The 13,131-nt window shown below is 53.1% G+C and overlaps 1 protein-coding gene across 1 annotated transcript; it reads right to left on the reverse strand.

Moving 5' to 3' along the window:
* Positions 1-587: 587 nt before the first annotated feature.
* On the reverse strand, positions 588-12,704 carry LOC140716461 (uncharacterized). Its single transcript, XM_073029208.1, has 3 exons — positions 12,612-12,704; positions 8,848-8,949; positions 588-4,811 (listed from the first exon to the last, which is right to left on the reverse strand). The coding sequence occupies exon 3, from the start codon at positions 4,798-4,800 to the stop codon at positions 3,211-3,213; it is 1,590 nt and encodes a 529-aa protein (XP_072885309.1). The 5' UTR covers positions 4,801-4,811; positions 8,848-8,949; positions 12,612-12,704; the 3' UTR covers positions 588-3,210.
* Positions 12,705-13,131: the final 427 nt, after the last annotated feature.

Raw genomic sequence — 13,131 nt, forward strand, 5'->3', positions numbered from 1 at the left:
CAGCTTGAACCAGCCAGGTCATTCTCCTCTGACCTCTCATTAACAAAAGGTTTTCACCCACAGAACTGCCACTCAATGGATGGCTGATTTTCACATCATTCTCCACAAACCCTACAGACGGTCGTGTGTACAAATTCCGAAAGAGCAGCAGTTTCCGAGATACTCAAACCACCCTGTCTGGCACCAATTATTCACCAGTCAAAGTCATTTAGATCATATGTCTTCTCCATTCTGACCTTTGGTCTGAACAACAACTCAACCTCTTGATAACAACTGTGTGCTTTTGTTGCTGCCAAACAATTGGCTGATTAGAAATTTGCATTAACCAGGTGCACCTAATACAATGGACACACAAAGGATCATGGGTGCTGGGCTACGCCACAAAAGCCTTTTTCTGTCACAAACCCCCTTCATCTACCCCACCACCCAATCACTCTCTACCTAAGCCTCTGCATCCTTCCCCATGCCTGAAACCCCTCCACCCCTTCAAACCTCACCATTTCTATTACTGTCCCCATCTTTCTCTATGAAGTCTTGAACCAAAAATGAGTGCATGGAACGGGAAGAATGCTGGCTCACCAGAGAGATGAGAGTACACATGATCGATTTAATAGCGAGTCGAGGTTAACAAATTCTCACAATGAATCAGTGTATCTTAATGCTACACAAGGTCAGAATATCGTGGGTTGGGGGAGGTTAGGCTAAAATGGCCCGGTGGTCCTCAAAGTCACCACCGTGTTCTCCATTGGTGCCCTTTAAACCTCTCCCCTTCCCTCGTAACACATATCCCCGTGAAATCCAACACTTTTCTTTTCTTCACAAATCTTTTAAATCCTTATAAACCGTTGATTCAAAGCTGGAGTAGTCCCGGGCTGCCTGTAACTGCCCCGCAGTAAAGCTAGCTGTCCCACCGAAGGATTCGTCCCGTGTTCTGTGGGGCTTGGCAAACCCAGAATTCTGACCCAGCGACAATGAAGAGAAGTTTATGCCTCTGCATGTCAGGACTCCATCCTGATCAGTGAACCACCACCGGGACTGGCGTTGTGTTGTGCACCTCATATCCCCCACCCATATAATAGTCTGAAGGGTTGAGCACTAGCAGGCCCCTGCTGTGTTCAGCCCCATGACCCCAGTTGACTGGGGGAAGGGGTGGTGTGGGGGGCACAGAGTTCAGAGGTCACCCACCCAATAGATTAATCTTCATGCCAGAGATGTGAACCGACTTGGGAACTGAGAGACGTTGCTGATGACTGGGGCGTCATGGTCAATTTCTGACTTCTGAAACCCCCCACACCACCCCCAGGTCAGGCTGTGCTAACCAGAGGTGGTGGTCATCGACGACCCCAGCCCTCTCTCTCACTCTCCGTCTTCTTGAAACAGTTGACTCCATTTCAGCTTCTGGATGTGCTCCAGCTCTGAGAATTCTCCAGGTATCAGTTCTGCGTCTTCCCCAATTCCAGATGCAGCACTGATTCAGCCCCCTGGTTTGCTCCACGCGGGTGGCAGGGTGGAGGGGTATCTCCACTACAGGATAGGTAAGATGTTCCTTCCCTCCGGTAGCCTGCAGGTCACCCTTGGGCAGGTCATAGCACCTGCTTAGCCCCCCAATCAGGGTCACGTGAAGCCATGGGGGCAGGTGGTGGATGGTCGTACGAGCAGCCGGTGCAGATCACAAGTCCTGGTTATGAGACCACTGACTCCAGGCAGACAATCTCTGAAGAGGATTGATAATGCCCGGGGTGACCTGTCTTGTAAAGACACTGCCCAGAGGGCAACAATAACGAATCACTTCCGTAGAAAACTTTGCCAAGAACATTCACGGTCAAGGATCACGATCACCAATGTCATACGATGATGATGGTGGTCCACTCAACACGGATGACATCCTGCACCTTATCGAGATCCCGGCTGGGAAGGGCAGAGAACACTCAAAACACCCAGTTCTGCTCCTTTGTCTAATAGGTCCAGGCAGGTACAACCCCTTTCAGCCTGGGTGATGAGCAGGGTAACCCACCCAACCTCTCCCTCGTGTCCCCCCGATTTAGTGGACACCCACCCCTGCTAGCCGACCTCCAGCCCCTTTCCCAGATCTACCCCACCCTCTCAAACTGACGGTTTCACTCTCCCTCTCACCTCGAATGCGAGGTGCTCACCGGCAGATGCTTGATGGGAGGTGTGGAGGCTGGACGGGCCGAACGGTTTTGACTGATTCCTCTGTACTCTCAGCCCCTCCACTAACCCACAAGAGAAACATCTGGAAGACCAAGTTCCTTTAACAAGTAGAGACAGGATTCAAGTGTAGCAGGGATATATGATGGGCCCCCAGCCCTTTCTCTCTCCACCCCTGTCCATCACTTACCCTCAGAGCCCCACCAGGCTTACAGGAGGGGGTCCTGGGTTTTGCAGTGATGTGAGGGGATAGATGGGAGTTGCCAGCTGGCCCTTCCAGCTCCTCTCTTCCCGAATCACAGGGAGTCAGTTCAAGTTTACATAAAGGGGTCCCCGAGAGTCACAGCGGGCAAGGAGTGACATGCATTCTTGCCCCAACACCCCCAAAACTCTCCCTTATTCCGTATTGCTGAACACTCTGCCATCCAAGCCCAGGAGAGACCCTGCAGGGACCCACAGGACAGGGATCAACTTTTACCCACACCCCTACCCTCTGCCCTCCTGAAGATCAGAGAAGTCCCCGGGGGCTGCAGGGATGGGATGAATTGTTGTCTACATACCCCCAACCCATCTCCTCGCCCTTCCTGAATATCAGAGGGTGCTCGAGAGCTGCAGAGGGGTGTCGAATGTCTAAACCCAACCACACTCCACTCCTGAAGCCCACAGCCCCACCAGATTCAGAGGAGAAGGTCCCCAAGGACCACCGGGATGTGCAGGGTGGGGCAAATCTTCGTCTGAATTCCCCCCAACTCCTCCGCCCCTCCAGCCCAGAGCATCACCAGCATTACAGAAGGGACCCCCAGAGCTGCAGGGATATGGGAGAAGGGGATTATTCATTGTCTGAAACTCCCTCCCGTCCTGAAGAGGGATAGTTGCAGGGATACACGGGGTGGGGAACAATCGTTGTCTAACCCTCCCCCCACAGACCCTCAACTCTCCCCTCCCAAAGCCCAGGATCACAAGGAACAGTCTACGAAAGCCGCAGGGCTATGTGGGATGGTTCGAATGGTCACCTCCCTCCCCACCGCTTGCCGCAGCCTGTCACAGGTGGAGCCGGCGGTGGCTCTGCAGGTTGGCTGCCTGACGGAAAGCCTTGCCACAGACGGAGCAGGTGAAGGGGCGCTCCAGGGTGTGAGTGCGGCGGTGGTTAAGGAGACTGGAGGAGCAGATAAAGCGGCGGGGGCAGATGGTGCAGGCGTAAGGGCGCTCCCCCGTGTGGGTGCGACGGTGGGTCTGTAGGATGGAGGGCTGAGCGAAGCGGCGGGGGCACAGGGGGCAGGCGTAGGGGCGCTCCCCCGTGTGGACCCGACGGTGGGTAGCCAGCTCCCGGGCACTCTTGAAGCGCTTGGGGCAGGCAGGGCAGGGGAAGGGGCGCTCCTCGGAGTGGACGCGCTGGTGGGCCAGCAGGCTGGAGGAGCGGGCGAAGGCCTTGCCGCAGAGGGGGCAGGCGAAGGGGCGCTCGCCGGTGTGAATGCGCCGGTGGGCTAGGAGGTTACGGGCCTGCCGGAAATGCTCCCCGCAGATCTCACAGGGGAAAGGGCGTTCCTCCGAGTGGACCTGCCCGTGGGTCTTGAGCTCCCGGGAGCTCTTAAAGCGCTTGCCACAGAGCCCGCAGGGGAAGGGGCGCTCGTCGGAGTGGACGCCCCCGTGGGCGGCCAGGCTGGAGGAGCGGGCGAAGGCCTTGCCGCAGAGGGTGCAGGCGAAGGGGCGCTCGCCGGTGTGGGTGCGCCGGTGGTCAAGCAGGACGGAAAGCTGGGTGAAGCCCTTGCCGCACTCGGTGCAAGGGAAGGGGCGCTCGCCGGCGTGCAGGCGCCGGTGAATCTTCAGCTCCTTGGCGCTCTTGAAGGGGCGGCCACATTCAGGGCAGGGGAAGGGCCGCTCGTCGGAGTGGACCCGCTGATGGGCGGCCAGGCTGGAGGAGCGCGCAAAGGCCTTGCCGCAGAGGGGGCAGGCGAAGGGCCGCTCGCCGGTGTGGCCTCTCTGGTGGGTCAGCAGGTTGGACGAGTAGATGAAGCCCTTGCCGCAGACAGGGCAGACGAAGGGGCGCTCGCGGGTGTGGCTGCGACGATGGATGGCCAACTCTGAGGGGTAGTTGAAGCCCCGGCCGCAGTCCCCGCACTTGTAGGGGCGCTCACCGGCCGGCCGGCAGCGGTGCCGTGACAGGTTGGAGGAGCGCCGGAATCCCAAGCCGCAGCCCGGGCAGGAGAAGGGCTTGTCCGACCCACCCCTGGGACCAGGAACTCCACCAGAGCTGGGCGACCCTCCCACCACCACCATCTGCACTGCCCCCTCCTCCTCTTCCTCCCCCTCTGCCATGTCAGGCTCATCTCTACCCTCCCCCTCCATCGTGTCAGGCCTGACCCCATCCATCCCATCGGCCGTGTCAGGCCCATCTCCACTCACCCCCTTCATCGTGTGAGGCCTGTCCCCATCTACCCCATCAGCCCTGTCAGTCCCATCCCCACCCACACCCTCCGTCATGTCAGGCCCATCCCCTTCTGCCGTGTGAGGCCCGTCCCCACCCACCCCATCTGCCGTGTCAGGCCTGTCCCCAGTCAACCCCTCCGCCATGGTGGGGTTCTCCTCCTCCCGCTCCTTCCCCTCTGTGGTGGGAGCCTCTGGCGGATCCATCCTGGAAGCACCTAGAGGTGAGGTGAGGGGGAGGGAGGAGGAGAGGTGGGGGCGCAGGAGGGGGAGAAGAGGAAGGTGAGGGAAGGGAGGAGAGTGAGGAGGTTAGGAACAGTCACGAGAGCAGAGTTTGATCTGTTTGAACAGTATACAAAGCAATCATAAACCAAATCCAAAGGGGGGGGTGGGGGAAGGAGAGGAAAGGAGGGATGGAGGCAGAAAGGAGGAACGGTGTGAGAACAATTACCACCCCATGAGCAGAGCAGGGTCAGTCCCAGGGCCTTCCGCCCTCCAGGGCCATGCTACCTTGCTCTGTGCTGATTTGCCCCCATTGAGATCAGTAGCCCTTGGTACTGGAGTTTAAGGGCATTGTAGAGCAGGGAGAGCGAAGGGTGCAGGTGCATGGGTCCCTGAAAGTGGCAGCACAGGACAGGCAAAGCGGCAAAGGCAGAACAGCCTTCATCGATGGCTCTGAGTCCAAGCTCTGGGACATGCAGGGTGCTGAGGAACAGAGTGGCCCAGAAGTACAGGTACACGGTTCCCTGAAAACGAATTCACAAGTACACAGGGTGGAAAACAAGATGTCTGCCACACTGGTCTTTATCAGTCAGAGCACTGAGTACGGGGTGTTATGTTGAGGTTGTACAAGACGTTGGTGGGGCCGCACTTGGAGTACTAAGTTCAGTTTTGACTGTAGGAGAGATGTTGTTAAATTGAAAAGAGTGCAGGGGAAGGCTTTTATCGGGAGTGGAGGGTTTGAGAGACTGGATAGGATTGGGATGGTTTTCTCTGGTGCAAAGGAGGCTGAGGGATAACCTTGTAAAGATTTATGCTGTTGCTAGTTCTGGAGGACCAGAGTTATAAGGAGAGATTGAATAGATTAATAGGACTTTATTCTTGGAATGTGGTAGATCGGCGGGAGACTTATTAGAAGTATACAAAACTATGAGGGCTATAGATATGGTAAATGCAAGCAGGCTTTTTCCACTGTGGTGGGGTGGACAACTAAAGGTCATGGGTTAAGGGTGAAAGGTGAAAAGGGGAAACTTCACTCAGAGGGTGGAAGGAGCTGCCAGTGTTGGGCACATGGAAACTCAATTTCAATGGTTAAGTGAAGTTTGGATAGGTACACGGATGGTAAGGTCGATGGGAGTAGGCAGTTTAAATGATTTCAGCATGAATTTGATGGGCCGAAGGGCCTGTTTCTATGCTAAACTTCCCTATTACTCTAGAGCTATGAAGGGCAAAGTGTGTTTCCCCAGGTTGGAGAATTAAGAACTAGAAAGCACAGATTTATAGGAAATTGAGGGGCAACTTTTTTTACCCAGAGGGGGGTGAAGCAGGTACATTAACATCACTGAAGAGGGACTGGTAGATTTATTACCCTTCTCAACTCTATCCTCCTGCTTTAACCCGTAACCCCGGTGCCCTTACCAAGTACAGAAGGCACGCAAACCCGTTTTTCACACGTTTTTGTACTGAGGCAGTACCTGAGGTCATGCATGTATTTCCCGTCTCCTTATTTGAGGAGCCTCCAAGACAACCACAACCTTGTTGTTGGGTTTGGAGGCTTGCGAGCCTCAATCATCCAGGGAACTATGCTGGCTGGAGTCAGGGCTTGATGCTTTAGATCTTGGCAGGATCACCCATGCCAAACAGGTCAAAGGGTAGAGGGCAGACCTCCTGGCTCGGAGGGGTCAGCTCAGGGCTACCAACCCTGACTGGTAAAACAAAACTGCGGAGTCTTCACCCGGGACTTGTAAGACCGACTGTGGTGAAAACCAAGGGGAAGAGACTGATACGATGAACATCGCCAGAGATGGAGGGCCAGTGGCATTAACAGGCAGTAGGTTTCTCGAGGAAAGATATACTGGCTTTGGAGGGGTGTACAGGAGATTGATTCTCAATAAGGGGGGTTAGCCTACGATGAGAGATTGAGTCACCAGAGACTATACTCATCGGAATTTGAAACAATGAGAGAGGATCTTATAGAAATGTAAAATTGTGAAAGGGGTACAGAAGATCAGGTCAGGAAAGTTCTGAAACTAGAATTAGGGGACGTAACCTCAAGATTGGCAGAAGGAGATGAGGAGAAACTGCTTTTCTGAGAGCGTAATGAATCTCTGGAAGTCTCTGCCCTGGGAAGCAGGAGGGGCTATCTCGCAAAATATACTTAATACACAGTTAGATCGAGGTTTGCATAGTAAGGGTATTAAGAGTGAAGGGGGGAAAGGCAGGGAGGTGGAGCTGAGTCCGTGATCTGATTGAATGGCAGAGCTGGATTGACAGGCCAGATGGCCTATCGCTGCTCCTGTTTCCTAAGTTCTTATAAACCAATTGGGAACTAGGTAACAAAGAAGGCATCAGGGGCTGTACAAACCACCAGCTTGACCACACTTGGTTGTATCATCCACGGTTCTCCTCACCACACTATTGTGATCGAGATAAAGAAGGGACAAAAGGTAACGATCAGGGTGTTGCCTGGATTAGAGAGGGCTGTGGTTATGAGGAGAGGTTGGACAAGTTTCTTTTACTTCCTGGAATGCAGGAGGCTGACAGGGTTTACTGGTACGTGGAAAGAGTCCGTTTTGCATGCTATCCATTTTACCTCATCAGTTTCACAGGCGGCAAAGGGAAAATGGCAACAGAGTACAGGACAAAGTGTTACGCTTACAGAGAAAGTGCAGAGAGGTAGACCAGAACCTGGTCACGTGGTCGCGAATGTACTGGGTGTAGAGCCAGGCACTGAGGACAATCGCAGGCAGAGGAGTTACTGACTTTTCGTGTGGTGGTCAGGAAGTCACGGATCCAGTTGCAAAGGGAGGGGCTGAGTCCCAGAGTGGGTAAACCAATTTACCTGTTTAATAAGGTTCATGGTTGTGATTGAGTTAGACTGTCAGGTCAAGGGATGACTAGGGGACCTTTCAATAGTCTTATAGCAGCTGGGTAGAAGCTGTCCTTGGACCCGGTGATAGGTGTTGTCAGGCTTTTGTATGGGAGAGGGGAGAGAGTGTCCAGGCGGATGGGGTCTTTGATTAAACTAACGACAGAACCAGAATCAGGTTTAATATCACCAGCATATGTCGTGGAATTTGTTAATTTTGCGGTAGCAGTACAAAGAAAAACATGATAAATATAGAAAAAAAAGATCTACATTAAGAATATATGTATGTTAAATTAAAATAATAGTGTCAAAAACAGAAATTTTAAAAAAATAGTGCGGTAGTGTTCATGGGTCTAATGTCCATTCAGAAATCAGATGGCAGAGAGGAAGAAGCTGTTCTTGAATCATTGAGTGTGAGCCTTCTGTGCCTCCTTCCTGACAGTAACAATGACAAGAGGGCATGGCCTGAGTGGTGGGGGTCCTTAGTGATGGAGGCCGCCTTTGTGAGGTGCCACTCCCTGAAGGTACCTTGGGTACTATGGAGGCTAGCACCCATGATGAAACTGACTAATTTTACAACTCTCGACAGTTTATTTTGATCCTGTGCAGTAGCCTCCCCCATACCAGACGGAGATGCAGGAATTGTAGACAGAGTTCATGGAGGGGAATCACGAGGGTCACTGACAGAGTAGACAGAGGCCACCCTGCCTACCCAGGGCAGAGGAGGGTAAAAAATAATTAAATTGGTTTATTGACTCAGGTACAAGCCTGTCTTGCATTCTGAGGTAGCACAGTGGAAAAGCAAGAAGAGAATGCACAACTTATAGAGAGGGCAGAGAGTAAGGCGCAAGGCCATGACGAGGTAGATTTTGAAGTCACACTAGATGTTATTGTACCAGGGATCAAGTGGTCCTTGAGCCAAAGAGCACAGTTCCAAGGAGAAAGGGATCTGGGGGGGAAGGGGCGTGGGCGTGTGGAACAAAGAAGTGATGGAGGCAGGTATAATTACAACATTTAAAAGGTGATTGAACAGGAAGGTTCTGAGGGATCCGGGCTCAGGGCAGGCAAACTGAGGGTAGACTGGTACCTGGGCTGCAGGGACAAGGTGGTTCAAAGAGCCTGCTTCGGTATTCCGAAACCATTAGCAAAACGGTTCTGACACGTACCTGAAGGAACGTTACGGAGTCCTGGAGCCCAGTCACGGTTTGATGAATCCGGCCTGGGGGAGGGGGGGTGGGGCGGACCAGCGCGACAGGTTGGGTGGTCTCCTGGCGAGGAAGAGACAGACGGCATTGAGGGGTGAACAGTAGCGGCGCGGGACAGGACACGCATGCAAAGCCAGGGGGCATCTACCCGTTAGCCCCTCCTCCCCAAGAGGTAAGGCCTTTCCGACCTTGGAGCTGCACTGCCTCAGCAGCTGCTGATTAACCCGGTTTCACCCTGACCCAATTTACAATGACCGCTTAACCTACCTGGTACGTCTCTGGACTGTGGGAGGAAACGCACGCACTCCATGGGGTGGATGTAAAGAGACTCCTCACAGAGGACGCTGGAACTGAACTCCGAACCCCCTACGCCCCGAGCTGTCACAATATCGCACTAACCACGATGATGCCAGCGGTTGGACGGTGGGGCAGGGTTACGCACGCAAGCAAGTCAACGGGAGCCAGGAGACCCCGGCGCCCAGTGTGATCGCGGCTGACCTCTGCTTTCCTCAGCAATCCTGCACCCTCCAAGCACTGGCAAATTATTATGGACGCGCAGTGGCGATTCTGACTGTCTGCATCACAGCCTGGTACAGAAGCTCCAATGAACAGGATGACAGGAGGCTGCACACTCAGCCAGCTGCATCACGGGCTCAACCCACCCCACCACCAAGGGCATTTACAAGAGGAGGTGCCTCAAGGAGGCAGGACCTTCCCCCTCTAGGATACGCCCTGTCCTTGTTACTACCATCCGGGTGGCGGTACAGGAGCTGGAAGACCCACACTCAATGGTTCGGGACAGCCTTATCCCCCTGCCATCCTGAACAGTCCAGGAAGACTACTTCATTCTGCTTTCTCTTTGCACGCCATCAGGGGTTCCCGACCTGGGCTCCACGGACCCCTCAGTTAACGGTAGGGATACAAAAGACTGGGAGCTCCTGCACTCTTTATCTACAGTAACTTTACGTCCTTGCGCTGCACTGCTGCATGGCACGGTGAGCACAGCGCTTTACAGTACAGGCGACCCAGGTTCAATCCCCACCAGTGCTTGGAAGGAGTTTACACACTCTCCCTGTGACCGTGTGGGTTTCCTCCCACCGTCCGAGGACATAGCAGTTGGTAGGTCAACTGATCATTGTAAATTGTCCCGTGATTAGGCGAGGATGGAATTGGGGGATTGCTGGGTGGCACAGCTCAAAGGGCTGGAAGGGCCTATTCCGTGTACAATCTCAATAGATAGTTAGAAGAATAAATAACATCAGATTTCATGTCATATAAAGCTGACTTTGGTTCTACAGCGTATCATTCACCCCTGAGCAGCCAGAGATTCTCTTCCCAGTAAGAGAAGACTTCTCTACACACTATGGTTTTAATCGACTGGATCTTTGCCCCGTAACCACGTCAACTTGCTCCCAATAGCAGAAACACTTCATCATCTACCCTCAGGATCTGTTACGTTTTGATGAGATCAGCCCCTATCTTTCTAAACTCTGGGAAACACAGATTTAACTATTTATCCACTCGGTGGTAGGATGACCCTCTTAAACAATTAGCCCAGTGAATTTCTCCTGGACTATGTCCAGTGCTAGAGAATTCTTGTTTAAATAAGCGTGCAGTGTGGGTGACGGTATGAATCCCAGCTCCAGAGACACTGGTTCGATCCCGGCCACCGGCCCTGTGTGGGTGTGTAGTTTGCACGTTCTTACTGTGATTATGTGGGAGCACCCCCCCCCCCCAACCCCAGGTGGTCCAGTTTCCTCCCACATCCTAAAGCTGCATGGGTCAGACAGTTAACTGGTCTCTAAATGCCCCTGACGTGTGGATGAGGGTGGAATGTGAGGAGCCGATGGGAGGATAAAGATGAGATTAATGTAGGATTGGCTTTAATGGCTGGTACAGCCCACGGGCTGAAGGGCTTGACTTTATGTTGTAAACCTCTATCAGTCTACATCAAGCACACCTTCCTAGTACTCTGAAAGGGAACAGAAGTTACTGAGGGACAGTTATAGGGCCAATGATTCATGAGGGGAGTTTATCTTCCAACCGTAACCAAGAAATGCAGTCTATTCACTGACAATCTTTGGGAAAGTAAATTTCCCAGCCCAGACCACCGACGTGGTTGACTTTGAACTTACCTCCCGAGTTTAGGAGGGAACAGGGAAGGGTGAGAGGATTTCATTGTGTTTACTGACACTTTAATTTTTAAAATTGTAACTTCAGGTTTAAGAGACAGAGAATAGATTGATAGGAAACAGCTCATGTTTAATTTTAGAAGTGACAATGACTAGCAATGATGTGCAACTTGTGGCCCGTGTGGGAGTTGGAACCAGAATCAGTCTAGGCTTGGTAGACGGTTTGTACCGACTCTTGACGGTATCAAGATCAGGCTTATTGTACACAGTGACCACTTTATTAGGGACAGTTAAAGTCTGGGCCACAGGAGTGGAGCTCGGTGTGCTTTTCTGCTGCTGTGGCCCATCCACTTCAACTATCAACAAGATGTGCATTCAGAGATGCTCTTCTGCACACCCCTGTTGTAACGTGTGGTTATTAAAGTTACTGTCAGCTTGAACCAGTCTGGCCTCTCTCATTAACGAAGTATTTTCACCCACAGAACTGTCACTTTCACACCATCCTCTCTAAACTCTGCGTGAAAATCCCAGACCAGCATGATCAAGATGCCTAGTCCCATCATCAACCCTCTCATCCATATACCCCATCCAAACCTCTCTTAAACATTATATTTTGAATCCACATCTACCACGCACCACCCCAAGTGCTTGTTTCACTCACATCACCTTCTGAGTGAAGAAGTTACTTCACCTTTCACTCTAAACCTTCGGCCTCTAGCTCTACTCTTACCCAACACAAGAGGAAAATGCCTGCTTATATTCACCCTACTGATCCACATTATGATCCAAACCATTAATAAAGTTGATAAACTACAATGGACAGAATTAGCACTGATCCTTGCGGCACACCAGTAATCACAAGCCTCTATTCAGAGAGACAACCATCTACTACCTCTCTCTTCACTTCTCCCCCTAACACAATGTTAAATCAAACTGACAACTCCATCCTGAAAGCCAGATATCTTAACCTTCTGGGGCAGCCTCCCATGTCGTGGAGTTTGTTGTTTTACAGCAGCAGTTAGGGCAAGACATAAGACACCGTAAATTACAAAAATAAACTAGTGCAAAACAGGAATAATGAGGTAGTGTTCATGGGGTCCTTCGGAGAAAGACCAGAGGTGTAAGATGACTCAGAATTGCTCCCAACATGGACACAGAGCCCACTACTCAAGCATCTGTGGCTACCGCCTCCCTGTGTCTGCCTTAATGGCGTCGCCCGGTACCCAGAACTCCCCGCGCGCAGGGAAAGTGCCCAACCCGGGGCCGCCGCCGACCCTGCACGCGCCAACCCGCCCCTGCAACTGGGCGCGGGAGCGCCCCCTCGCCAGCACCCGACCACTACCGCGCATGCTCAGGGCGGAGGGGGACCGAGAGCGGACCGGCGCACCTGCGCACTGGGCTCCGCGCGCGCGGCCTGCCGGGCGATTTCGCTAACGGTCGACGGAGAGCCGTGGGGGGGGGGGGGAGGAGGGTGAGGAAAGGCGAGCGGAGACGGAGTTGGCAATTTCCATCCATCGCACTGTTTTCCGCTCCACGGGGATAAACCGCATGTTCGCGCATCGGGCGGACTGGATCGACCGGTAAAATACCAACCCGAGCGGGCGCAGGAGCGCCTCCTGAATGGCGGCGGACTGAGCGGCTCCTTCGAGCACGGAGAGAGCGGGCCCCCCCAACCCCCTGCTGGGGGTCACGTGACGGGCGGCGGGCCATGGAGTGACGGGTGCGCGACCAATCGCCAACTGGAGCACCAGGAGGACTGGTGCGGCAGCGCTTGGTCCTCCAACCAATCGGTGGAGAGGGCGGGACTCGCCCACCAAACCCACCCCCCTCCCTGTGGCAAAGAAGGGCGGCAGAGGGCGGCTCCCCACTGCGAGTGGGGGGAGATCCTGAAAATGTTTTTCCTCTTTAAAAATAGCATTCCTAACAGCTCTGTGCGAACAAAAGATAAATATTCCCAACCTACGTTGCTGTCAGGGTACACATTGTTTGACCAGACCCAGGAGCAGTCTGACTTCGCTGCTGTGATACCCAAAGCAGTAAAAGAAAACGAGGGTCTTACTTAACCCGTTTCAAAATCATATTTATTATCATTGACATAATAGCTGAAATTTGC

Source organism: Hemitrygon akajei, chromosome 25, assembly GCF_048418815.1.
Source record: "Hemitrygon akajei chromosome 25, sHemAka1.3, whole genome shotgun sequence".
Classification (NCBI taxonomy): Eukaryota; Metazoa; Chordata; class Chondrichthyes; order Myliobatiformes; family Dasyatidae; genus Hemitrygon; species Hemitrygon akajei.